At 44.4% G+C, this 25,771-nt stretch overlaps 1 protein-coding gene across 2 annotated transcripts in view; it reads right to left on the bottom strand.

The window, feature by feature from the left end:
* cadpsa (Ca2+-dependent activator protein for secretion a) overlaps positions 1-25,771 on the bottom strand; it is a gene marked incomplete at both ends in the record, with an annotated part of 148,676 nt that extends 122,905 nt beyond the window's left edge. For both annotated transcript variants that reach the window (XM_079218437.1, XM_079218438.1), the window contains one exon: positions 25,388-25,771. In XM_079218437.1, the coding sequence (XP_079074563.1) occupies positions 25,388-25,771 (384 nt within the window). The remainder of the gene's footprint in view (positions 1-25,387) is intronic.

Genomic DNA, 25,771 nt, shown 5'->3' with positions numbered 1-25,771 from the left:
TTGACACAGTGTGCAGCAGGATGTGTTATAATTAAAGTTACCCAATGAACATTATCATATGTAGAACTGAATCCTCCTTCAAGAAAGACAATAGCATGACAATGAAATGACCAATAAAAGCCTCCCTCCCAGCTAGCAGACTCCACACCCATTGGCCAGTCGCCGTCCGCAGCCCTGGTAACCGTTACCATGGCCACTGCAGCAGGGGAAGCAGTATGAGATTACAGCTTCCATAATGGGGGTCAAAGTTCACAGTTCAGATTAACTACGGTGGAGACAGCTGTGTGGCAATGTATATCCATAATATATTGGTCGTTGGTCAGTGTGTTGTCTCACTTGGTAGAAGAACTAAAAGAAGTAATATATATTCAAAACTAAAGCAGCTTAATACATTTGCAGATATTCTGTGTCATGACTTTAGTTGATATAACATATAGGGTACCAGGCCCCTCAAGAATTATCACCTTTAATTTAAACCTTATTATTGAAAAAGGATACCAGCAAATGATCTGCCGAAAATCACTTCTACAGGGAAATACCTCCAAATACCTCCTCCCACTTTGTTTTTGAGAGACCAGCCTCCTTATTCACAAGACTGTAAAAAGTGGACTATCAGGAAAATGTCAATATAGGTCATTTTAAATGTTCCTGGAGAGGACAGTCTCCAAAACATTTGAATTGTTAGAAGTTATGTGGTTTTTGGGTGCAGCTTTATGTTTAAAATGAAAGGTTTCACCCACCTGACCTCCCATTCTGAGGTCCACTATACAAGCCTGAGAGTCTGTGTCCCTCTCTGTCAGCCAAGACCATGGGACACTGTTTCTGCCCCATGCTCCAGTCATGTCTTCACTAAATCCCTACATCAAAGTAAATGACTGTGTTAAATAGACATGTAAAATTGTCTCATATCCATGGTAGACCCTTGAATTGAATAGTATTGAAAATCGTATTATGGTAGACTTTGTGATGCCAGCAAATACCGTATTGTTGTCCAAATAATCAATATAATATGGTATTGTGAATTACGCTCCCACTGCTTTGTGCTGCTTTGTATCTCCACAGACATGCATAACTGTTCATCCCATTGGTTGTCAGGTCCAGGCTCTCAGCCAGGAGGTCTTGAGAGTTGTCCAAGGGTGCTCATCATAATTAAGAATAACAAGCATCACCTCATTGTACGTCCATTTTAATTTACTAAATAAATAATCTCTGTTGAATACTCTGCAACTGTGGGTTTCACTGTAAATAATCATCCTGTTATAATACAATGAACATATGTATATGTCTACAATCGATTGAGAGCATTATAAAAGTTCTCTTTGCTCACACTAACTTGACCTTGTGACAACTCCGTAACTGCTGGGACTAAATCCAAACCAAGGGTCCAGAGATAGAAGACGTCGGACGCTAAACAGAACTGTAAATTCCTTGCATAAAGAACTTGTGATTCTGTGCTCGATAGATAGATCTGCCTTGACTCATAAAGGCAGTGAGTATCTGAGATTTATGTTCAGAAAAGGCAACAAGATTTTCTCTCGCAAGATTAATTGAAAGCTGTGCACATGCTTGGCTCACAGGCGTCATTCACACTCATGCTGTGGTTAACATTAGATGCTGTTCCGCTTGCTCTCTCATCACATGCGGTTTCTGAGAACATGCTAATGAAGTAATTTGTGCTTTATTTTTAGTACAGAAACGAGAGAACTGTTGGAAAAACTGTTGGAAGTTGTAAGCCAGTATTCGAATATTAAGCCGGGCAAGTGTACAAAAACTGTGATTAAGGATGTAAAATGGCACTTATAATTTACTCAGTATTTATTTGGACAATGCATAACGTTATAGTAAAGAGTACTCAATTGTGACTGCTGTTTTACTTTTAAAAGAGTGTACTAGTATACATTTTAACTTCAGATTACATGTCAGATAAATGAGTGGTTTCTAACATCTCTCCTGAAAGGGAAGTTTGGCCTGCTGATTCGACCGCTCAAACAGTCAGCACCACTGGCCATGACACACAGCTCATGGCAGGGATAGCTGTCTGTTCGTCTATGGGCACTCTCACACTCACTTTTTTGTGACTATATCAATAATGCTCAGAATGTATAATACAGACTCATATGCAGATATTTGTGTCGTAGACCTTGTAAAAAGTTATGCTTTTGAGTTTTGTCTGGAGAAGTCAGAGCATGTCAGACTTTGAAAACCCCTGGAACATAACTACTCAGCTCTGACACGGTCAGATTATGATGGTATTCGATTTATAAACCTCATAATGACACACACAGTGGTACTATATGGAGTGTTTCTTTTTCCATGAACCATCTTCCCCTCAGGGTTTCCACTCTTGGCTCTCTTTTCTGAAGATATCGTTCCACTCCAGTCGCGCATGTTAGGAGGCATCTGTTCTAATGTAATGCTTGGTTGGCACTGCCACTCCAGGGAGACGATGACAGCGACAGAAGAAGAAAAAGAAAAGAGGTAGAGCAATGACAGGAGCATTCCAGAGAGGGAAAAGAGAGGGACGTCAAAAGGAGAGTAGTGAAGAAATGAAAGAAGGGTAATAGAGAATTAAACAGAGGGAAAAAAGAAATATGCATAGAAACGATGAGACAACCTGTCACAGCTAGACAGAGGCCAGTCCAGTGGTGAGCTATGAGAATGTGGAGTGAGGGCCAAACAGTGTAGCAAGGATTACAGCCAAAAGGTAAGCAGTGATGCCAAATTAGCACATTTTCTATATTTGACCACTTTCAAAACTGCACTAATTAATATTTTTTTATATGAACAAAGGATCAAATAGCTTTGTCTAATGTGAAAGGTGTCACGCATTGTGACAAACCAAGAGAATCAGAAACTGACTCTGCAGTTCCCTTCAGCTCCATGGAGCTTTTAACTTCTTTCAGTGTATTTTCTTGTTCTCAGTTTAGTCTCACTACTCTTGTCAACTTTGTTTTCAGATGCGGAATCTGTATTTCTGTCCCATTGGGCAACTTTAATTGGAATGACGCAGTATTCAGTTGTCTCAATACATCCATGATTGAGCTACTGGAGCTAGTTGATGATAGTGGTGAGCCTGGGGGTGATGCACAAAATAAGGAGTTTCTCATTGCACCCCTCCAACCTTCTTTCCATGACTCCCTCTACCCTTCTCGTTCCTTCTCCCCTACACCCTTCCATCTCTTACCCGTCATACCTGGACCTCCATCCCGACAACCCCCACGATCCCACCGCTTCCTCCCTCAAAACCTTTCCACTTCCTAAATCTAACCCTCTCTTTCCATCTTGCAAAAAAAACAATTGAAACCCATATCGCTATTAGCGTGGTCTTTGTTAGTGAACTTAAATTTGCAACACGGACAGACAGACAACAGCGCAGCGTGTCAGCAGAGTCTCTGATGTGAGTGTAGGATAGCCAGTTACTACAGCTGCCATCTGGGAGATATCCCTGCTGTGGATTTGCTTAAGGCCACAGCATGGTGTGTGTGTGAGATTGTTCCAGCCTGCGTGGCTGCTGGAGTGGAGCTGGATGTGGCTCACACGCAGGTGAGATCACACTGACTCATGTCTGAAAGCAGTGGGTATTCAAGGAGCTTATTCACTTTCTCCAATAGAGCAGTATGATAGTTATCTGTTATTTAAATAAGGTTTGTCCTTCGCAGGTGGAGGGGACGCACTCACAAACAGGTGTTCTTACAAATAGAGCTACAGAAGACCAGCTAAGAATGACACTACCAACAGGATGTGCAGTAAGTTCCAGAGATCACGCCTATAATTTAACTCATATATATTAGGTAGATGGCCATTCCAATAATGCTATACTGTAAGTGTGGGTATTGGAGCTGTGTTGGTGAGTTGGTTACCGACAGCAAACTCATATTATAAAGCATTTACATCAAAGATCGAGTTCTCCAACATGCCATTTTCAGCATTTGGCCCACTATTGTCATAAAAAATAAGGAAAATGTCAAAGATTTATATAAAGGCAGCAGGTCACAATAGGTTACACAACTGAAAAGCATCTCCTGTGCTGTAAAACTGAAAATACTAAATAAATAGAGAAAAGAAATGAAACTATAGCTGACCTGAATTGCTCCCAAACAACACATTAAAAGAGCACCGAGCTCACAGGTTATGTCCATGGTCTAGGGAAGTTCAATCAATATTTGGCAACATGAGCTACTCTCTAAAAGCCAGAATCCAGAAAAGTAAGTCTCAAATGTGTGATGTCATCAAGTATAAAGTCTGATGCTGACCCAGAAACAATAAGGGAAGATTTTACTTATATGTATTTCATTCTAGTGTTCAGTTGTGCAACAGAAAACATACCCATATTCTCAGAACATTCCTGTGAGTGCTCTCACTGTATAAGCACCTTCATATTATTTAAACACTGGGTGGATTTGGAGACAGTGTTTACAGCTGGTATTTCAGCACAGTTGCAGCTAAAGATCAGGCTACACCAATATTAGTAATATTGTATATTTGCCAAATTAGATGCAGGCACTACTGGTATACAACGTGATCACTTGTTTTTGCCTCCCTACCTATGAAACAAGCTCTCAGAGACCAGAATATTTCATATTGGTCCAGAGTCCTTGAGACTTTTAGGTCAGGAGAGTAAAATAAGATTATCTGGAAGGCAAAACTCTACAAAAACCAAATTGAGAATTTGAAGAGCTCTACTGAGCTGTACTTTGTACGCATGAAACCAGACAAATGTCCATCTGTGGTCACTGAGAGAAACAATAACGGAGAGAAGGTCAGCTGACGGTGAATGAAGGGTTTTGAGGAGTCATAAAAAATATGAACAAACACTTGATTTTAGTGAGGTGTTACTGTAACAGCTTTGAACCAAAAGTGCACACGACTCTGTTTCCCGGGGCCTCTTCTCAGACTCCACAGATTCTTTCATCAAATGATTGTCAGGCCTGGTCTAAAAGGAGGACCCAGATGCAGGGGATATTCGTACCGGCGCACTTTATTGTTTCCTTTGATCCAAATCAACTCTCTCAATAATCCTTCAAACATAAAGCACTCCCGAAGGAGGGAAGAAAAACAGTGGAAAAAAACAACAACTTACGCACAAAAACTTTCGAGAAAAACCTAACTACGACTGTGGACGCGGGCTTTGGTGCATGGACCACGCAGACTATAAGCACATGAGGGTAATGGGGAACAGGTGGAACCACTCAGGGATCGGGGGAGACAATCAGACCAGTGACACATGAGGAAGGGCAAGTGACCTGAAACGAGAGGAGAGTCAGGCTTCAAAATAAAACAGGAAGTTACGAGACAAAAACCCAAGACAAGACAGCCCTCACCACGGTGTGACAATGATTAAGTCCTGTCTTTTATTCTGGCGGCAGAAGCTTCCTGCCCACTGAGGATCCCTGTAAGGGATTACAATTTTAAAAATAGTAATCATGTAGCATTGGTGCTGGTAGAAGATTTAATGAATAGTAATAAATGAATATCAAGATATGTAACAATTATAACCAATTAAAATATTACTCATTCGCCCATAAATTAATACAAATGAATGATGACACTCAGTTTACGCCATAAACCACCATGGGTATAATTACCAGAATTTAACACAAGATAACATTTTGGAAAATTATGGAGAACTTATTCTTAAGGTGTACAGGGACCTATTATTTCATATACACACAAAACAAATTATCACGTTCTTTATAAATTAAATATGTATTAGACTAACTACATAATTAACTACTAAACAGAAAATAAATGAATACATTATCGAATAAACAAAATGAATGAATGAATAAATAAATAAGATGATGAAGAATACAATGAACAACCACAAACCACAACGGAAAGGATTGCATGTGACCGGGTAGAATCAGTGACTTATGTCTTTAATTAAAGTATACCAATTATATATGTCTGTCGACGTTTATACCGTAAATTTGGCTCCAGACATTTATGCACCGTTCAGTGGCTGAGAGTTTGAGAAGCATTTTATTGTGTAACTTCAATTTATTTGGCCTCGGAAGATTAAACTAATTTACATATGAGAATGATATTGTGTCACCTGAAGGCTCTGACGGGCAGATGGGAGGTTGAGCTGCATGCAGTGGCTGCTGTTCCTCTGTAGGCCTCTATGCTTCTGGTTGGATGATTTCAGTTTATTGAATCACACTCTTCCATTTCTCGCTGAGTACATTTGAGTTTCTCAACTTCTTCATTGAGGTTCGCCTGGAACCGTTCTTCCTCATCTTCATCTCTCGCGGCAGAATGTTGAATCATCCTATCACCCCCCTTTTGTAGCAGCGTCGATCATTACGGCAACTTTGACAGTTTAAAAAGTCTTTCATCTGAGAGTCTTTTCTTTTAGAGTCTCTTGCTCTCAACAGTTTCTGGAATAAATTTTCAGCATGTTGGTGCATAGCACATTAGGCCAGGAATCAGGAGCACAATACCAGAAAAGAGGGGGGTCCACATCTGCTGAGCCAAAACTCAACTATATCAACATCTGATGCAACTTTATTTTAATGGTTAAATTGATAGTTACTGACCCCTTTCAGCCTCAGATGTTAAATCATTTTGAAATGTCTTACAGATGTCATGTTCACAGAACAGCAGACAACAGATGGAAACATTTCACTTTTGGACGATAGGTCACCAGGCAAAATGTCCACCACCCCATCACAGAGGCTCAAGCTTAGCATACATGACCCACACATTAAGAATCCAATGAAGCACACACTCGTGCTCTCGCAGACATTCGTATTGACATTAACCCTTTCTCCCTCTTTCAGCTGGGAACATGTGGGAGCTCCGTGGTGATGACATAACATCAAATGGACGGGTAATCCCAGATTACACACTACACAGCAGACCTACAAAGGATTGAGAAAGTGCTCATCAGGGCGAAAGCTGCTCTTCACACACAGGGTTTGCAAATGAATACAGGGCAGTGGTAAATGCTTTGCAGGATGCACACACACACACACACACACACACACACACACACACACACACACACCATGTTGTGGTTTTAAGCAAATCCTAAAATAAAGGAGGAAAAAGCATGCTTTTAAAACTTTTGCGTAAAAACTGAATACCCACGCTATACAAAGACAGCTTTAAAACAGGCCACCCACTCATTACTGGCACAGGATCAGCTGCTGGCAAGAGTTGAACTGCGACCAACTTCCTCACTGGGCAACAAGGTGTTTACTGCCAAAAGATACTGTTCTTCCCCCATTCAGTGGCATTAAATTAACATTCTGTGATTGGTTTCTTTAGCCACTAATGTCATACTGTAGACAAAGTGTGGAGCTTTCCGTTTAGATATATTTCACTAATCTAGCATTGGCAGATCAGGGATTAATCCAAGGAAATGAAGGCACAGACAGCTTGTAAATCTGCCTCTGTGTCCAATAGTCTTCTGCTCTCTACACTCCTGACCATGCTGCTTCATGCTCTTTAGTTTAGTTAATCCGAAGCAGTTTCAACAGATGTATTTCTACAGAAACAATGCACATTGGCTAAAAGTGTATTGGAGTATGTGACTCAGATGTCTGAGCTTCCTGGGCGGCTTGTTGTGTTGATGCAATGTGATTTCACACACAAGTGTTGGTAGATTTTGGATTAAGAGCTTCTGATAGAATTGGAACTCTGTTGCCTCAGGAGAGAGCCTCACTGTATATCTGCTGTACCAAGTAGAAACAAAGCAATGTTTGTTTTATCAATAAAAAGCAAACTATGTGGAGGCTGATTTTGTTCTCAACTCCAAAAGGCTAGAATTTTTCACAAACATGGCTGGCCTCTGTATTTAGATAGAAACGGTTCATCCTAAGGTAATGAAAACACACCAATTCTTATTTTCAGGTGATTATACACTAAATAAAACATACATAGTAATATCATATCATATCATATTATATCATATTAGTGGTAGCAACCAACTTTTTGGTTGCTACCACTTTCCTCCCTGTACTTGATTACAGTGATCTCTTATTTATGAATGCCCCAGCAAACTGTCTGCGTTCTCTAGACACTGTATATCATGGTGCCTTAAGGTTTGTCACTGATTGTAAAGCCCTCACTCCCCACTGCATCTTATATGCTCGAGTTGAGTGGCCATCTCTGGCAGCACGCCGCCTTATACACTGGCATATTTTTATTTATAAAGCTATCTTGGGTCTGCTCCCCCACTATTTATGCAACTACATCTCTAAATCCCAGAGCAATTACTGCTTACGTTCCAATGAGTTTTATTTATTAATTATACCCAAAGTTCATTCTGAATTTGGTAAGCACTGTTCTATTTCATCCTTACTGACCGCCAGAGGCAGTGTTTTCACACTGGATATCTTCCATCTTGCGCTTGCGCAGTTCGAGTACGTATACCAAAAAATGTCACGTGTGGCCTCGGATGGCCTCGGTCCCCAGCCGGGTATAACTTCCAGCCTCATCCTGAGATCATGTCCTTTTTCATCTTCTCGCTACGCAGGCTAACGAACGTGTTAGCATCAGCTAAAGCTGAACTTGTGAAAACAGAGCTCGTCGCTGGTAGCCTTGTGACCTCCGGTCGGAGTCGCGGGTCTCTCGCCCTCCAAAGGCTGCGACAAGCTGTACCCTCGTAGGAGGGAACGGTGCACTCGGCATCCGGACCCATCCCCGGTCATCACCTCTACACCGTGAAGTATCGGTTGAGATCGACGAACATTATTTGCCGACAGCAGCAGATCCCACGATTGGCAGGGCGCTCTGAGGAGCGCTCCGGCTAATTAGCGGAGTGCTAACGGGCGCGTCGCTCGGCGCGGCTAGGTTGCTACACCGTCGCGGCCGGCTTAAGCAAGCAGAGCGTCTCGTGCGGACTGACTTGGTGGCGCTGCGGGGTGAGTCTTTGACGATACTGAGCGCGTGCATCAATGTCGGCAGATATTGCGGCTGTTAGAGTGGCGAAGTGTCCCCAAGCTAGGAAGAAGCAGGCTAACCGAGACCACGCTAATTCTGACAGCTACTAGACTAGTAGCTGTCAGAAGACAGTCTGTGCCGGCCTGTCTCCACAGTAGCACAGTGCTCTGAAGAAAGCGCTAAAGCTTACTGGCTGATCACCAATAATCACAGCTGCTGGACTAGTGAAGAGAGCGCTGCGCTCCCCTCTCCTAGACAGACTGTGCCTGACCTATTGCCACTCGACCGGTTCCCCACTAGCTCAGTGCTCTCGCTGAAGCTTACTGGAGGAAACCGAGAAACACAGCTGCTGGACTAGTGAAGAGAGCGCTGCACTCCCCTCTCCTAGACAGACTGTGCCTGACTTGCTGCCACAGGACGGTGCTTCCTTCTTTCTTTTCCCTACCACTAGCTCAGTGCTCTAGAAGAGGTGCTGGAGCTACTGTTAGAACATTGAGTCACGGTCATGTTTAACCTTGCTGGCTGTGGGACCTGTTTGGCTCCCCTCCAGCCTGAAGACGGCCATGACCTTTGCCCCTCGAGCACCTAAGGGAGGGTCTCTCGGCGGACCCATGCATGAACTGCGGCATTATGCCTTACGCAGTGAGGGTCCCTAGATTGGCTGAGGTGGAACGCCTGATGGGTGGGGGTGACCTTCCCCCGTCAGGACAGCCGGATCCAGCCCAACAGACTCGGGTCAAACGCCGGCTCTCGGGGGCCGCAGGGCCCCCCCACCCCAAGGAGAGCTAAATCCGGAAGGTTGACTTCTAAGGTGGAGCTGCTGACTGCCGAGCTAGCTCAGATGAAGTCTCTTCTCCTGACCCTCCACCCTAGTGCGGGGGGGACTGGGGCATCAGATCCACCGCTGGCCGAGCCGGTCCTAGAGGAACTGGTCCCAGAGGAACCGGTCCTAGAGGAGGACATTGTCTCGTTGACAGCGTCCGGCAATTTCTTCACTGAATACAGTGACGGGCAGGCCTCCCATTCTTCCGGGCTTGGTTCCCATTCCTCAGCCCATACTCCTACGGAGGGGCCAGTCGACGACTCCATAGGGGCCGTCATTCGCATGGCACTGGCACACCTGCAACTGGACTTAAAGCAACCGGAATCCGCACCGGCTAGTGCTTTCTTCAGGCGCGTTCCCGCCTCTGCCACCTTTTCTGTTCCTCCCTCAGAGGAATATCTGAGGGAGTTGCACGCATGTTGGAGGAACCCCAATGCTCACTCCCATCTCTCGGCAGATGCCCGAATCCTGGCGTCCATGCAGGAGGCGGCAAGATGTGGCCTAGAGCACATGCCACCCGTCGAGCCTACTATTGCGTCTCTCATAGTTTCCCCTGAGGAGACTCTGAGGCCGGACGCCAGGTATCCTCGACTCCAATGTCGGATCACGGATGACCTGCTTTGCCAAGCTTATAACATGGCAGCACGCATGGGCCGTATTGGCAATTCCCTCTCTCACCTTGTGCTTGCCCTCTCAGTTTCTCTGCAGCAGGCTACATTCGACACTACTGCCACCAGCCTCAGTGACGCTTCACTGCAGGCGTTTGCACTCATGTCAAGGGAACTCGGGCGCATGATGTCGACCCTGGTTCAGACCCGCCGCCAGGTTTGGCTGGCGCAGTCACCCCTGTCAGAGGCATGTAGGCGGACCCTCCGTACTGTCCCAGTCGAACCCGGGGAGCTTTTCGGCTCAGCTGCTCTGCAGGCGCTTCAGCGAACTGTGCAGTCTGTTCAGACCAGGCAGCAGTTCTCCGGCCTTCGCTGAGACATGCCCGCACCCCGCGGACCTAGAGGGTCCACGGCGGCCCCCCGGGGCCATTTACGGCCCCTAGCTTACCTCAGTATCCTCCAGCGGCCTCAGTGCCTTCTGAGAGGCCGGTCCGCGCCCAACGCGGCTCTACCCGTGTGCCCCCCAGGCAATTCCCGAGCCGGGGGACTAGCAGTCACCCCCCCAGAGCCTCTCAGGGTGGGGTGCAGTGTGGCAGAGCAGGACTGCTCGGGGGCAGTGGCCCGCTCAAGAACGCAGGGAACATATCAATGTCCTGGAGCTACAGGCTGTGCACCTAGCGCTCAGACATTTCCTTCCACATTTGAGAGGGAAACATGTACTTGTTTGGTCGGACAATACTTCGACTGTGTTCCACATAAACCATCAAGGGGGCACAAGGTCTGCAGGATTGCTATGGGTTTCCTGTGCCCTTCTGACCTGGGCAGCCCCTCACCTGACCAGCCTTCAGGCAATGTATTTACCAGGAGAGCGGAACCAGATTGCAGATTCCCTCTCCCGTCACAAGCCTCCACCGGGGGAGTGGCGGCTTCACCCAGAGGTTGTGCACAGCATCTGGGGCCTCTTCGGCAGAGCAGAGATGGATCTCTTTGCCTCAGAGAGTTCGACCCACTGCCCCCGCTGGTTCTCCCTGGTAGAGAGGACCAGTCCTCTGGGTCAAGATGCCCTGGCTCATACGTGGCCGGAGGTCTTTCTTTATGCTTTCCCCCCAATTACCCTGATCTTGCCAACGCTCCTCAGAGTTCTTCAGCAGGGCCACAGGCTGGTGCTGGTGGCCCCCTTAAGGCCCGCCAGGACTTGGTTCCCTCTGCTGCACAGACTCTGTCGCGGGACGCCATGGCGCCTCCCCGACAGGAAGGATCTCCTATCGCAGCTAGGAGGTCGGATCTGGCATCCCGACCCCAGGCGCCTTCACCTATGGGCCTGGCTGTTGTAGGGCCCGACCAGCTGCTGAGCAGCTGCACAGAACCAGTCAGGACGACGATTCTAAATGCCTTAGCGCCATCTACCCGTCTACAGTACGAGTGTAGATGGAGGCTGTTTTCCGACTGGTGCGGGGTTCACAACAAAGACCCAGTACAGTGCCCTGTGCCTACTGTACTCGAGTTTCTGCAGTCCCTCCTAGATAGGGGCCGGTCTCCCTCTACCCTGAGGGTTTACGTAGCTGCTATCTCATGGCAGCATGCTAGGATCAACAACGGCACTGTGGGGAGCCACAAGCTGGTGTCCCTCTTCTTGAGGGGGGCTCAGCGACTGCGACCTCCGAGCACCTCGAGGGCCCCTCCATGGGACTTGTCCATGGTACTGGACGCCTTATGCTCACCTCCCTTTGAACCCACAACAGAGGCAGAGCTGCGATGGCTGTCAGCAAAGACCGTCTTTCTCCTTGCCATCACATCGGCAAAGCAAGTTACACGCCCTGTCGGTGAGTGAATCCTATTTGAGGTGGAACTCAGATGGCTGTGTTACACTATGGCCTAATGCAGCATTTCTTCCGAAGGTGCTGACACGCTCGCACCTCAACCAACCTATCCAGCTCGCACAGTTTAACCCTCCATTGGGAGAGGAGAGGTCAGGGCTACTGTGCCCAGTGCGGGTCCTCAGAGCCTATGTCGAGGCCACCGCAGGTATACGGCGGTCGGAGCAGCTTTTTGTCCATGGAGGATATATGTGCGGCGGCCTCATGGGCATCACCAAGCACATTTACCAGATACTACAGAGTGAACGTTGCCACCCCTCACCCATTGGGTGCGGTTCTTCGTCCACATTCCTCTGCCTGAGTCAGACGAGGTAGGTTCCCATACATTCCTCGTTACTTTGTTGGTATAAGTCATCCAGTGTGAAAACACTGCCTCTGGCGGTCAGTAATGATGAAATAGAACGAAAGTTACGAAGGTAACTACGGTTCTATGAATCCTGGATGACCGCCAGAGTTCTTGGTCACTCGGAATCTCTTGGTTTCGCGAGAAGATTCCGCAGGACATGATTTCAGGATGAGGCCGGAAGTTATACCCGGCTGGGGACTCATCCGAGGTCACACGTGACATTTTTTGCTATACGTACTCGAACTGCGCAAGCGCAAGACGGAAGATATCCAGTGTGAAAACACTGCCTCTGGCGGTCATCCAGGATTCATAGAACCGTAGTTACCTTCGTAACTTTCGTTTTAAGTTCGCTGCACCTGCTGCTTGGAACGCATTGCAAAAAACTTTAAAGTTGAAGGAGCTTATCAACCTCGAAACTTTTAAGACTCGTGTGAGGGAAATTGGAGCGGCTTCATACCGCACTTGTTCTTGTTTTGGTATAAATCCGGAGTTTTAGTCCTATTGCTTTATCTTTTAATGTCTTTTATCTGTTTTATGTGATTTCTGTGTGTCTTGTGTATGTTGAAACTTTGTCTATGCTGCTATCTTGCCAGGCTTCCCTTGGAAAAGAGATCATTGTATCTCAACGGGACCGGTAAAATAAAGGCTAATAAAAAATAATAAAAATATCCCATCCCTGCCAATTGATTGACTAAATCCTGCACACTGTACCTTTAAGAGTATTTCGGCCTGAGAACAGTTGCATTTAGTGACAAATGGCATGCCAATGAGTGACATACATATTATAGAATATGTAGAAGTGATGCTGAATGTGACATTCTGGTATGGTAACCCCTCCAGTCCTGCTCTTTGTGCAACGCCACTAGTAATGGAAAGCTTGTGGGGAACGTAGTGGTAGGCTGGCTAAAAGTCTGTGGACTCGTCATGCTAATTGGCCTGTGGCCCTGCACACGGCGGTGATGAGTATCATATTAGAGTCTCAATAGATTGGATCTGTATGATGACTCACCCACAGCCCAATTACACCTTCTAAAAGTGGATGTGTCAAAGGACCTCCTTACACTGAAGCATGTGCACTTTCGTGTGTGCCATGTGTGTGTTCCATGTGTGTGTGCCGTGTGTGTGTGTGCATGTGCGTGTGCGTGCGTGTGCGTGCGTGTGTGTCTGTGTTTAGCCATGTGGGCGTGTGTTTGTATGTGAACACAACTGACAAGGCTTTTATCATAATTAGCAGTCTACATGCTGTCCTCTTGAATTATGTAGACCCCTATTGATCTGTTTCTACAACACACACACACACACACACACACACACACACACACACACACACACACACACACACACACATCTGGTTGTAGATTCAGGTGCGTTAAGCCACACACACCGATTTTCAAACTTGCAGTCTTCCGCCTCCAAACTCTAAATTAAAATCTGTAAAGTACCCCTTTGTACTAATTTGGGAAAAAATGTAGAAAGGCAGAATGAGATGTAGCAGAAGAAGAGGAGTCGAGCAGCAGAAGAGGAGAGAAAAGAGTCCCTGATGCGCTGCAGAAAACAAGCAGACAGATGGCCTGATTGTGTTTCGGCTTTAAGTGTCTCACCTGCCCATACTAATCCCCCTGCCAGCATGAATAAAAAACAAAGGAGAAGGAGAAAGAGAAAACATTTCGCTACAGATGTTTACTTGTCTAATGAAGAACTAGCATTACCGACTGAGAAAGTTGTTTGTAATTTGTTTTGTTTCGGTGTTTCGGTGAGTGGGTTTCTTATCAGAGGTGTGATGGTGAAGTTTAAAATGAGCTGTCAGACTGAGAAACCTGGGTTGAACTCAGCTGGGGGCTTCAAATGACTTATGATATGATCCTATGATTTACCAACACTTCAGGGTGTCGTGCAACAGGACAAACAGGTTTGGGTTTCACTCAGATTCTCATACCAAACCCAAAGGATTATGTTTGAGTACAGTATGATTGAAGCGTTACATAACGCAGGCTAGCAGCATCAGAACGTTTGTATTAAATGTGTTGCATTATTTTGCAGTGGATGTTTTACTTTTTTAGTTGGAAAAAGACAGATTGGCACAAGATTAAGCATATGATCTCTAATTATGGCAAATTACACGAGAAGCCCAGATCATTCCAGGCTGACCCACTAATCCTGCTTCTGTTTAATAATGGAGTCTCTCCTTGTGGCTCTTTGCCCATAGACCTCTGACTTTAACACCATCTTACATTACGATCTTATGGTGGTCTTTATTAGTTTATCTGTCTTTGTTTTTATGTTTTCAGTTATCTCGGGTTTTCTGCTTGCTGTGCTTTTTCCTTGTTTCATGTTATTCATTTATGTTTAGTCAGTTTCCTCTTTTCTTTTGTAGATTTGCTCGTCGTGTGACATGTTTTGTTTTACTTCATGCTCTTTTTGTGTTTCCCACCTCCTTGATTATCCACACTTTCCGTCAATTTCTCACCTGCCATTAGTCTATGCTGTTTATATACTCCCTTGTTTTCCATGTTCCCAAAAATGAGGGGAGGATCTGGTCTGTGCTGCTTTTTTCAAGGTTGAAAGGAGTAATAAGGCTTGTTGTCTTGATTCCGACTAAGGAGCCTCCCTGTTGTTCTCCACTATAGTCTACGTTTTGAATATGTATGTGTGATTGGTTGATGCCTTAATTCATAATGCCAAAGCTCAGAAAAATCAACCTTCCTCAGGAGAGCAAGAACCCAAAAGCTCATCAGAGCAGTGTCAGCGTAAAGGTACTCAATACTAATAAGTATGATGTATATCACAATATAGCATGTTGTTTGGAAAATTAAATAAATAGTCTACATTAAATAACCACATGTTTCTTCCTTTGTGAATTGAATACTTGGCAAATGGGAAAAATGTATTCGATAAAAAATAAAAAGGCCTCGTCTACTGTACCTAACCTAAAGAATAACTTTTGTTGTGATTTTGTTTCAATTGTGTTACTTTAAACCAAACTAACTAGTTGTAATTGCTTAAACCTAACCAAGTAGTTTTGTTTCACGCTTACCACATATTTCACACTGTATAAAACTGTGACTGTAATGTGTTTCCCTTGAGAATGTAGTGATCGTAATGTTTTTGAAGGCGACTTGATTGAGGGTGTATACAGCCATCATAACTTTATCCATCCATTTTCATCCGCTTAGTTCGCGGAGGCTTCCCTCTCACCCGCAACATGTTCCAGCTCATTCTGGGGGATCCCGAGGCGTTCCCAGACCAGCTGGGAGATATAATCCCGTGTTAACAGCGTGTTCTGGGTCTTCCCCGGGGTCTCCTACCAGTTGGACGTGCCTGGGAAACCTCCATTGGGAGGCGTCCAGGAAGCATCCTAATTAGATGCCGGAACCACCTCAGCTGACTCCTTTCGACACGAAGGAGTAGCGGCTCAACTCCAAGTTCCCTTCTGATGTGCGAGCTCCTTACCCGATCTCTAAGGCTGAGCCCGGCTACGCTACGGAGGAAACTCATTTCAACGGCTTGTATCCACGACCTCGTTCTTTCGGTGAGGGTCGGAACGTAGACCGACCAGTAAATTGAGATCTTCACTAAGACGGTCCGGTGCAGCGCCTGTTTTTCTGCTGCAGCCGCACCGATCCGCCTGTCGATCTCCTGCTCCATTTAACTCTCGCTCGTGAACAAGACCCCAAGATACTTGAACTCCTTCGCTTGGGGGAGGCAATCCACCAATTTCCGGCAGAGCACCATGGCCTCAGATTTGGAGGTGCTAACTCTCATCCCCACCGCTTCACACTCGGCTAAAAAACGCCCCATTGAATGCTGGAGGCTACGGTCTGGGGAGGCCAACAGGACCACATCATCTGCAAACAGCAGAGAGGCAATCCCGAGACGCTGACACTGTCCACCCCCCGGCTGCGCCTAGATATCCTGTCCATGAAAATCACAAACAGGACAGGTGATAAAGGGCAGCCCTGCCGGAGGCCAACACCCACCTCGAATGTATCTGACTTATTGCCAAGAATACGAACACAGCTCTTAGGCGTACAGAGACCTGGTGGCCCGTTGCAATGTGTCCGGCACCCCATACTCCCGCAGCACCCCTCACAAAACCCCTGAGGGACCCGGTCCAAGTCCATTTCCACTCTTGGAATACCAAACCTGAAGTAGAGTTCTTCCTTGCCTTCAACAAAACCACTGTCACATCCCGGGATGAAGGAGGAACAACAGATTTAGACATTTTTACGCAAAATCACAAACTCAGATAGATAGAGATAATGTTTTAAATCTGTGAATTTTCCACAGAATATATTTTGATGCTTATATTTTCACTGCTGGACTTTTATTTGCAACAGAGTAAGCTCAACCTGCGATATTTCTACTTTTAGCAATGGCAACTTGGCAACTTTATGAGTTGTGTTTATTCCTGTTTGACTCAACACAGACATGAACTCTGACTTCAAAGCAACTCTACCTGCAACAAATTTAAAGTCCTAAAACATCAATGTTTTATATGACAGGTCTGAACATTAAAGAAACCTTTCAAACAGGGAACAGCCACAGCTTTATCTCTTCTCAGCCCACAGCATCTCAAGCCCAGTGCAGTGCCACCCACTTCCCAGCTGACTGGCAAATGTGTTTCGAGAAGGCGTATGAGCTCCAAAGTCTGATCTAAACAGAGAATGTCAAATGAGACGCTCATTCTCTGTCTACCTCTACGTCTCCTCCCGTAACACAGGAACTGATTGTGGCATTGTGTCTGAGCCGTGATGCTGATGGGTTTTTGAATGGCTTGCATTCCACAGCTCTGCACTGGAGCAGTTGTTTGACCTGGTGACAAAAATGGTTTTGTCCTAACGTCCTCTCTTCTCTTCTGAAATTCAGATCACTCAGTTTCCTCTTTTGCTAGTGATGAATGAACAAAGGATGAATGAAAGCTTCTAGTGTGTGTATCATCCATTCTACCTGAGTTTTTGCACCTATGAGTCAGCTTTAACGTCTCATCAGAGCGGGAGCAAAATTATTAATTATAATAATAAAAACCCTAGTGGAATGGAACGTGTTAGATCACACGATAAGAGGTTTATGATTGGGAACTCAAAAATCATTAGAGAAATTGGTGTCGTAATTTGTTGAGTGTGGAGGCTACAGCTTTGAAAGCCCTACATCTCCTCTAATGAGTGTAGTCTATACGGGCACATACACACCACTACCGTGTACATCGCACATATTAGTGAGGGCACATATGTTTTATATTTCTGTTAATGCATTAATGTAAGGAGCATTTTAATGTTGGAGCTGCTCAAGGTGAAGCTAGTTTTCAGTACTTTATATACTGTTGGGTATTTCAATCTTTTAAAAGACATCATACGCAACGAGATGTCAATATAACCAGTATTCAAGTGCAGTGAAGTGCAGTACAAAAATACAAGTGATTAACTAGTAGTATAAAGTAGCAGAAAATGGGCATACCTCAAAATTCTCTTTAACTCCAGTTGAGTTAATGCACTCAATGACTTTCTACCACTGCACTTGGTGTTGAAATATGAAATTCGATTCATTTTTTTGTCACTGAGGTATTTTATAGCCTGTTGTTATTTTTAGGAGATTGCCATAGGGTGTAGTCAACAAATATGCTCGTAAGTTAGCTAAAGAACCGCTCCATGCGATGATGAAGTGAGAAGGCTTTCAATGCACATGTCTTTCATCATGCACTCCCCAGAGTGTAGGAGTATCTCGTTGAGACAATGCAGTAGATACATGGCAACATGATGACGCTACAACAACATGTTGACACAGCGAGAAATAACAAGAACTTTAGTGAGCGATGTGAGGGCGGGATCTGCTCTTAGCTGTGCCCTTTGTGTGAAATATGGAGTAAACATAAGGAAGGTTTTACCAGATAATATACACTGTAAATCTGAAGCATTGTGCACTGCACTTCAGCTGTGTAGGCTTGGATGTGTATGTGTGTATTCATTCCCAAATGCATAAACACCAGTGACTACTATATATTGAAAACACAGCAGATGCAAGGAACACAGAATACACTATGTGTACCAGTGCAAAGGGTTGTCTTAGCAGGTAGCTTAAAGGTTGCCGAAACACTAGAATTGTAATATGACTAAGTTAATAGTTACAGTATGTTATATAAACATGTGAACTAACCACAGAAACACAAGTGTCCTGCTGTTATTTCAGACGTTTGAACTAACCACAGACCTGCTGTTATTAAAGAAATGTGCGAACACTCCTCTACCCCATTGCATCTCCTAGCTTTGACATTTAGCCAGTGTAGGCCTAGGGCTTGTGGGAAATGTGGTTCATTGGGAGCCACTAATAACATAAATATTGAATAAACAACAATGTTTTCCAAAAAGACTACCATCCTTATACAGCAAGCCACACAACATAATAATTATTAGCCTAGTTACAAATGCCAAACAGACTTTGAATGAGGTTTTCTTACTTCTGAAACAAACCCCAAAAGTTCTGGTTTCACTACAGCTGTCTATATCTTGTTACATATTGGACATCAGAGTACCGCTCACTAGCGATAGCAAAGCTATATCAGTTCATGAATTACCCCAAAAGCTATGCAATCTTTTCTTTTAGAGTTGTTGAAAGTCCCACAGTAAATACTTAATTATGACCCGCAATATTACTTTTATATTTTACGTGACCAGGACTATTACTTGCTATTATTATGTTACAAAAAATGTGTTTTCATTCTTTCCTTCACTTTCTGATCTACAGCGACAGTGGGAAGTTTTGCCCCTTCTCAGACTACAGCCGTGCAGTCGCCATGGTTACATTCTTCCATTCACTGTCACAGAGAGGGATCGCGGGGAGCGGAGGATTCCCAGTGAACATTCCTTTACTCGATGCTCAAGCTGATTAATGGTTGAGTTTCCATCTGAATGTTTTTACAGAATTTCACGAAAATCTGCACAAACAAAAAAGGGTATAAATGATATTGAATGAATTATGATGTTCATGATAATTAACGTATTCATTTGATGTTGTGTCTCTCCAGTGCAGCCGAAACTTGACTATCATAAAAGCGGCAGCTGGGTACGTACATCAAAATGTATTCACTGAATCAGTATCTGCTTTATCAGCCAAGTATGTGAACACATACAATGAATTGGACTTTGGTTTGTCGTTGCTCTCAATGTACTTACCCAGAAAACAGACATACGGCTAAAACCAAGGACAGCAAAGCTAATATAGATATAAAGGAATAACTCAATATCGTGTATACCGCGTGCTTTGATAGATATTTGACAGTGATGACATGTTAAGTGTGTACACCGCTCCTAATTGCACTTTGTTGCTTTTTTCGGGAATCCAACTTTTCAGCTCAGCCAGACATAAAAAAGTGTTTGCGATATTTCAAGTTTGTTTTCGATTTTCCACTGTTTCCACTCCCAATTAAATTTGTACATCAAAACATCAACTCAATTGGATTTATACAGCACCGAATCACAACAGAAGTTTTCTCATGACACTTCCTATAAAGCAGAGCTACAACGAACTGGATTGTGGATTGAAACTCTTAGTCACAGTTCATGTTGTGTGCCATAGCTTTTTTTTATAGAACCCATTCATAATAAAATAATAAAAAACACAAAGTAAACCTATCAGGTGTGTTACCTGATAGGTTACATTTATGGTTTTTATTGTTTCAAGTGTGTTTTCCGAGCCAGGTGATGACACCGTCAGGTCGGCTCTATTGTTCCTCCAATGTGGCAAATTCACAGTATCAGATACTTGGATGTCTTTCAGTCTAAAACACTGTTTCCCCCATTGCATCAGAACTGTGCGCTGCCTCTGATAGAGACACAGATAGATCTCATGGCTGCTCGGTCGATGAAGAATCACATGTCAGGCTGACATCTCAGCCTGCGTGATAAATACCAGCTCCTCCCCTCACTGACTGAGCTGTCTGTGCTGTGCTCTGGTGTAGATGCCGAAAGAATGTTCCATTAACGTTGCATTGTATTACTTCACGCTTTAGAAGGCACAATCATTACATGCTGTTACGTGCCGTGTTGTGTTTTCTCTCTGCTAACTCTCTCTCTCTGCTCTATCTCCCAAGTGCCCCTTCAGGTGCCACCCTTTTCCCTGCCGAGCAGCTGCAGCGTGTGAGCGTACGCGACTGGGCTCAATCACCGATTAATGCCATGGTGGTTAAGAGGCCGGGAGATTCAGACAGACAGCCCGGTGGGCCAAGTGGCAGCATTTAAGCTGTGTGTTGTTAGATGTGCTGCTCTCCTCTGCTCAAGCCGTGTGTGCTAGTGTTGGTAGGCTGACCCTTTGGCTTGTTTACTATTGAGCATCTCAGTTTATCGTTAATAAATCCTTATTTAGTTTATTCCTCTGTTGCCCATGACTCTTCGGCCCTTAGTTTAGTTACACTGTTACTCCCTTGGACCTTAATCAGGGAACATAACACATGGTGATAGAAATAATGAATCACGAAGCAAACGAGTGCTCCTGTTAAGTCTGATTATAATTGGTGGAGACCATCTTCACTGGTTGGATTATATGTACAGTAAACATATACAAACCACACATACTGTATATATACAAATCACTGACTGACTGTCCGTCATTAAGCTCCACTGGTAGCAGGACACAAACAGGTAACTACCACTTGCTAGCTATGACGATACATTTGATACTTTTGTACTAATGGAATAGACATGGAATAATGACTCACTTAATTAATCATGTTTAATTACTCACTTCTCGGCAGAAGAAGATCAATATCACTTTCATGTCTGTATCGGGCTGGAGCCAGAAGACCATTAGCTTAGCTTAGCATAAAGGCAGGAGGCATAGGGTGGAGCCTGGCTGATCCAAGTAAAGAGAAAACTCTGAAACTCGGCAGTGAAATTAACTTACTTTAACTTGCATACATAACCTTAACTCACATACGTAACTTTAACTTATGTACGTAACTTTATTTTACTTATGTACCTTTAACTTCCGTACATAACTTTAACTTACATACGTAATTTTAACTTGCTTACTAAATTAGGCCGACTAAATGTTTAGCTTTATACAACAATGCACTTCAGAATGAACAATAATTCAGTAAGAACAAAAGAAATGCATTGAGCACGAACGGTTTACGGTAGTATAAAGAAGCATTCACAATCTAAAACAGTGACCCACTAGTGGGTCGCGGACCCGTTTTCAGTGGGTCGCAGGTTTTGCCTGAAAAAAAAAGGAAAAAAAAATTCTCTTTTTTTATTTTTTATCCTGTGGTTTTATTTTGAAAGGACTTTTTTATGCAGCAGAGTGTCCTTATTTTGCTGCCTCTGGTTTCAACTGGTTTTGCACTTGTCCTCCATGTTACAGCAGCGTGTGCCAGGCTGGGTCAAACCATCTTGATATGGGGGAGACTCTGGGTTTTTAGGATAATTTAATTAAACAGCCTACTGAATATAAAATTCACAACTGATGAAGCTGCCTGCATGACAAGAAAAATTGAGAATTGGGAATATAGTGCTGCTTAATTTTCTGTAAAGCACAATGTTTTTCAGTATTTACTGATGAGGTAATCACAAGAGAAGTTAATGTTGTATATATGAATCCTTTTGAATTCCACTTTTGTTTAATTTATTTTGAGTTAGTGGAAAAGCTGCTCCTTAAGACAGTGACTTGTTCCATAGTAAAGTGTTTGTCATAGATTCGGTGAGTGTGTGTTCTCAGTTAAAGTTTGGTCATTTGAGTCTTTTTGAAACTACTTCTTAGTTGTTGGACTTTTTAGTTTGTGCATGAAAGCTGTTGATTCTGTTTAAAAATAGCTGAAGATTCTGAATAGTTATGTATGTTATAATACCTTGTGTCCTGAAGATGCACTTTTTGTTTTTTAATTAAAATGCAGCTAATTGAGTGTAAAAGGGAATAGTTTCCTCTCTATCATTGCCACTAGCTGCTCGTTTTGGTTATTAAACTTTTGTTTGTGTTAGCATACATATTCTGTACTATCTCAGGTTAAAAATGCACCATCTTTTCATTAAATAAATTGGAGAAGTTGAGAATGTTCTTCGATTTGGGTCGCGGCTTGTCATTCAAGGGTGATGGTGGGTCCCGGAGCCAGACCAGTTGAGAACCACTGATCTAAATCATACTCACCACAGGAAGCGTCTGTGGATTTACAAAATACTGCAGCTGAGAGCCTGCAGTAGCACCGTCTACAGCTCACTAGAAAGTGGTTTCAGAACTACGGACAGCACTGTTTGTTGTCTGTGACATAACAGCTGTTTCTACCGCCTCTGCTGACTTTGATAAAGAATCATTCATAAAAAAAAAGGTTTCCTCTGCGGGAGCTGCTTCTTCCTACCTGTAAGGCTACTGTGTTTCAAATTTGTTTTGTAGCTTCCACTTTTAGAGATTTGTTACCTGATGTTTCAATCTGAAGACAGGCCCTTTACTGGGAGATTATCCATGTGTTTAAATTGTACAAATACATTCACTGTTGAGCTGTGAAAACTTAATTATTAATTCAGTAGAATCGATACTTGGTTGTATGGGTGAACTAAAACTGAGGAAGGATTGAATTAGACAGAATGACACACAGGTATAAACATGTATGTGTTTCTTTTATTTCAATAAATGGCTGCCACAGTAATAAAGATCAACATTTTCCCAAGCAGAACCTGTAGGTGTTAATATAAAATATTATGACCTGATAAGAGAACCTAGTTTTGTATGACAATGCCTAAATCAAGTTACTGCTGGATCAATACTTAGATGTCTCATCGTCTCGAAGGGCACATAGTGTAAAGTGTGCGGTTCAATCAGAGGATTGGCGGTTCCATCCCTGGCTCCGCTAGCCCATGTCCATGTGTCTTTGGGCAAGACACTTAACCCCAAAATTGCTCCCATAGCTGTGCCTACGGTGTATTTATGTGTGTGTGAATGCTAGATACTGCCATCAGTATGAATGGGTGAATGATGACAAGTAGTGTCAAAGCTTTGAGTGGTCGGAAGACTAGAAAAGCGCTGTACAGTCCATTTATCATTTAAAGTGCAGCGTTGGGGAATGGAGCCGCTTAAACCTCGGTTACCACCAGCATCGTGGCCGGATGTCACAATAGATTGCTGGTACATATCTGCACAGGGCCTAAGCATGCTCCCTCTGATCACAACACGTATATCACCAATCAAAACTACATCACACCATCAGACACGGCCCTTAGCTGCAGGTTGCTGCAGGTTTCCACCTGCCTGTACACATCCAGCATGTTCTAACTATGCAGACTCTGATGGGAGCAAAAAATTAAGAACATTGAGAATGTCGCTGGTACGTCGTATCACGATTCCACGTCAGCTCATCTCCGTGCGACCGTCCTTGTACTCTGAAAAATGCTTCCAGTGCAGATTGGTACCTTGGCCGAAACATGGAAGAGCCATGTTGCAGTCAGAGCTCAACGTAGCCGCATCCAGTGGACACAGTGGAAATGTTTCAGTCATCTCATGGGCATCTGGAGTAACAGATATAATTCAGCTACGTTGCTACGGATTGCGTTTTGCACCCTCAACTGCAAACCACAGTACCTTTCTTCCAATTTACGTATTAGGCTGAGCCACAGTAAATACTGGCTGAAGGGGTCGATGGGTGGAGACGCTGATGGAGGTCTGCAGCTGCTGCTGCTGCTGCTTTTACTATGCGACTGGTGAACCAAAGACTCAGACCCTGGCCTGTGATTGAAGGTAATTCCAGTACAGGTACACAACTACCATCATGTGTACAGATTGTAAAGCACACTGAGGCAAATTTGTGATTTGGGGCTATACAAAATAAACTGAATTCAATTGAATTGACTCATGTTTTGTGTGAAGTGTGACACTATGACTTCAAGATCATTATCCCCAATAGTCTAATGTGTATCCCGCCTCCCCCTTCTCTACAATGACAATTTTCAACAATTAGAGCGGTAAAGACTTTTTCTTCCAACATAATCAGAAGACATTTTGTACAAACTAGTTCACTTCAAGCACACTGACGCCTTCTGAGCTTCGCTGTCGTGAAAGGACTGTGGCACCGGTACAGAGACAAGGGCCCTGCAGACCCCCAGTTCAGAAACAGACAACAAAGTCACATAGTGCATCTTAAAAAAAAATTATGTTGTTGTTTTTTAACCAAACCAAGTATTGGTCTAAAGTCACTCGGGGTGTGGTAGGTATGGGGATGTCCCTGAAGAACCACATCAAAGCTGACAGGCTGTGTGTGAAGAAACATATGTCATTCAGTGGTGAGGCTGTGGAGGATCAGTTTCTCCTGTGCAACAGATTGTTCTAATAAGAGCTGAGCAAAAGGGGAGGGGGCTGATCCTTCAATGCCCTGAGGCTGTCCACATATGTGAGGTTACTACAACGGGGATGGGGACAACACACAGCCTCCTTCAGCCGCTTCTTTATGTTGCAAACCCTGTCCCCCTTTAGTTTCGATTTAGCACATTTCGTTGTGTCTTTCTAAACCTTTCTGGCATCATCCTTCTAGGATGTGAAGGGAGAAAATAAACGTATTTTCAATCTAAAGAGACACAGTGGAAATGTGCTGCTGATGCCTAATGTGCAGTGATAGTGTAACTATCATCTCAGACTGGACATCGCATCGCAGTCCATTAATAAAAGTGTTTAGGTTTGGATCCTCTTGTGGTGTTTGCATGTGTGAGGAATCCTCTCTGAGGTGAACTGAGTTATAAGTCTGCATTCTTGAATATTCGACCAAAAGGCGTCCAGCGACACGGCGCGACTGTGGAAGCAACAGTTGGTGTGTGTGTGTGTGATGTGAATTTTTAAACACAGCTCGGAAGTTTCTCGTTCGTCAGACGGGTCTTACCTTCTGCTGCCTCCTGGCCATGTCAGTAGGTTGCTTTGCGTTGAACGGATAGGCGATGCAGCGCATCACAAACACATACAGCTGGAGTCTCTTCTTCCTCTCCTCCTCCTCTCTCTGCATCTTCTCCAAGTCCTCTTTCTCCTTGTCGCTGCCCACCGAGGGGCTGGGGCTGGAGGGTCGGCCGGCGCTGACGCCGCCGCCGCCGCTGCTGCCTCCGCCGCCGCTCCCTCGGCCCCGGGGCTGGAGCCCCCCGTCGCCGTGGCCGTCGGAGGCTCGGCCCGGTGACAGCCGCGCTCCTCCGAGGCTCTTCGGGGCCGCCACCTCTTTGCGCTCCACCTCCAGGATCTCATCTCCTTCCTCCTCGCTGGAAGACGGGTCCAACAT

This window comes from Taurulus bubalis (assembly GCF_910589615.1).
Source record: "Taurulus bubalis genome assembly, chromosome: 5".
Lineage (NCBI taxonomy): Eukaryota > Metazoa > Chordata > Actinopteri > Perciformes > Cottidae > Taurulus > Taurulus bubalis.
Note: the sequence above shows the minus strand (reverse complement) of the source record. Positions and strands in the feature narration are given on the sequence as shown.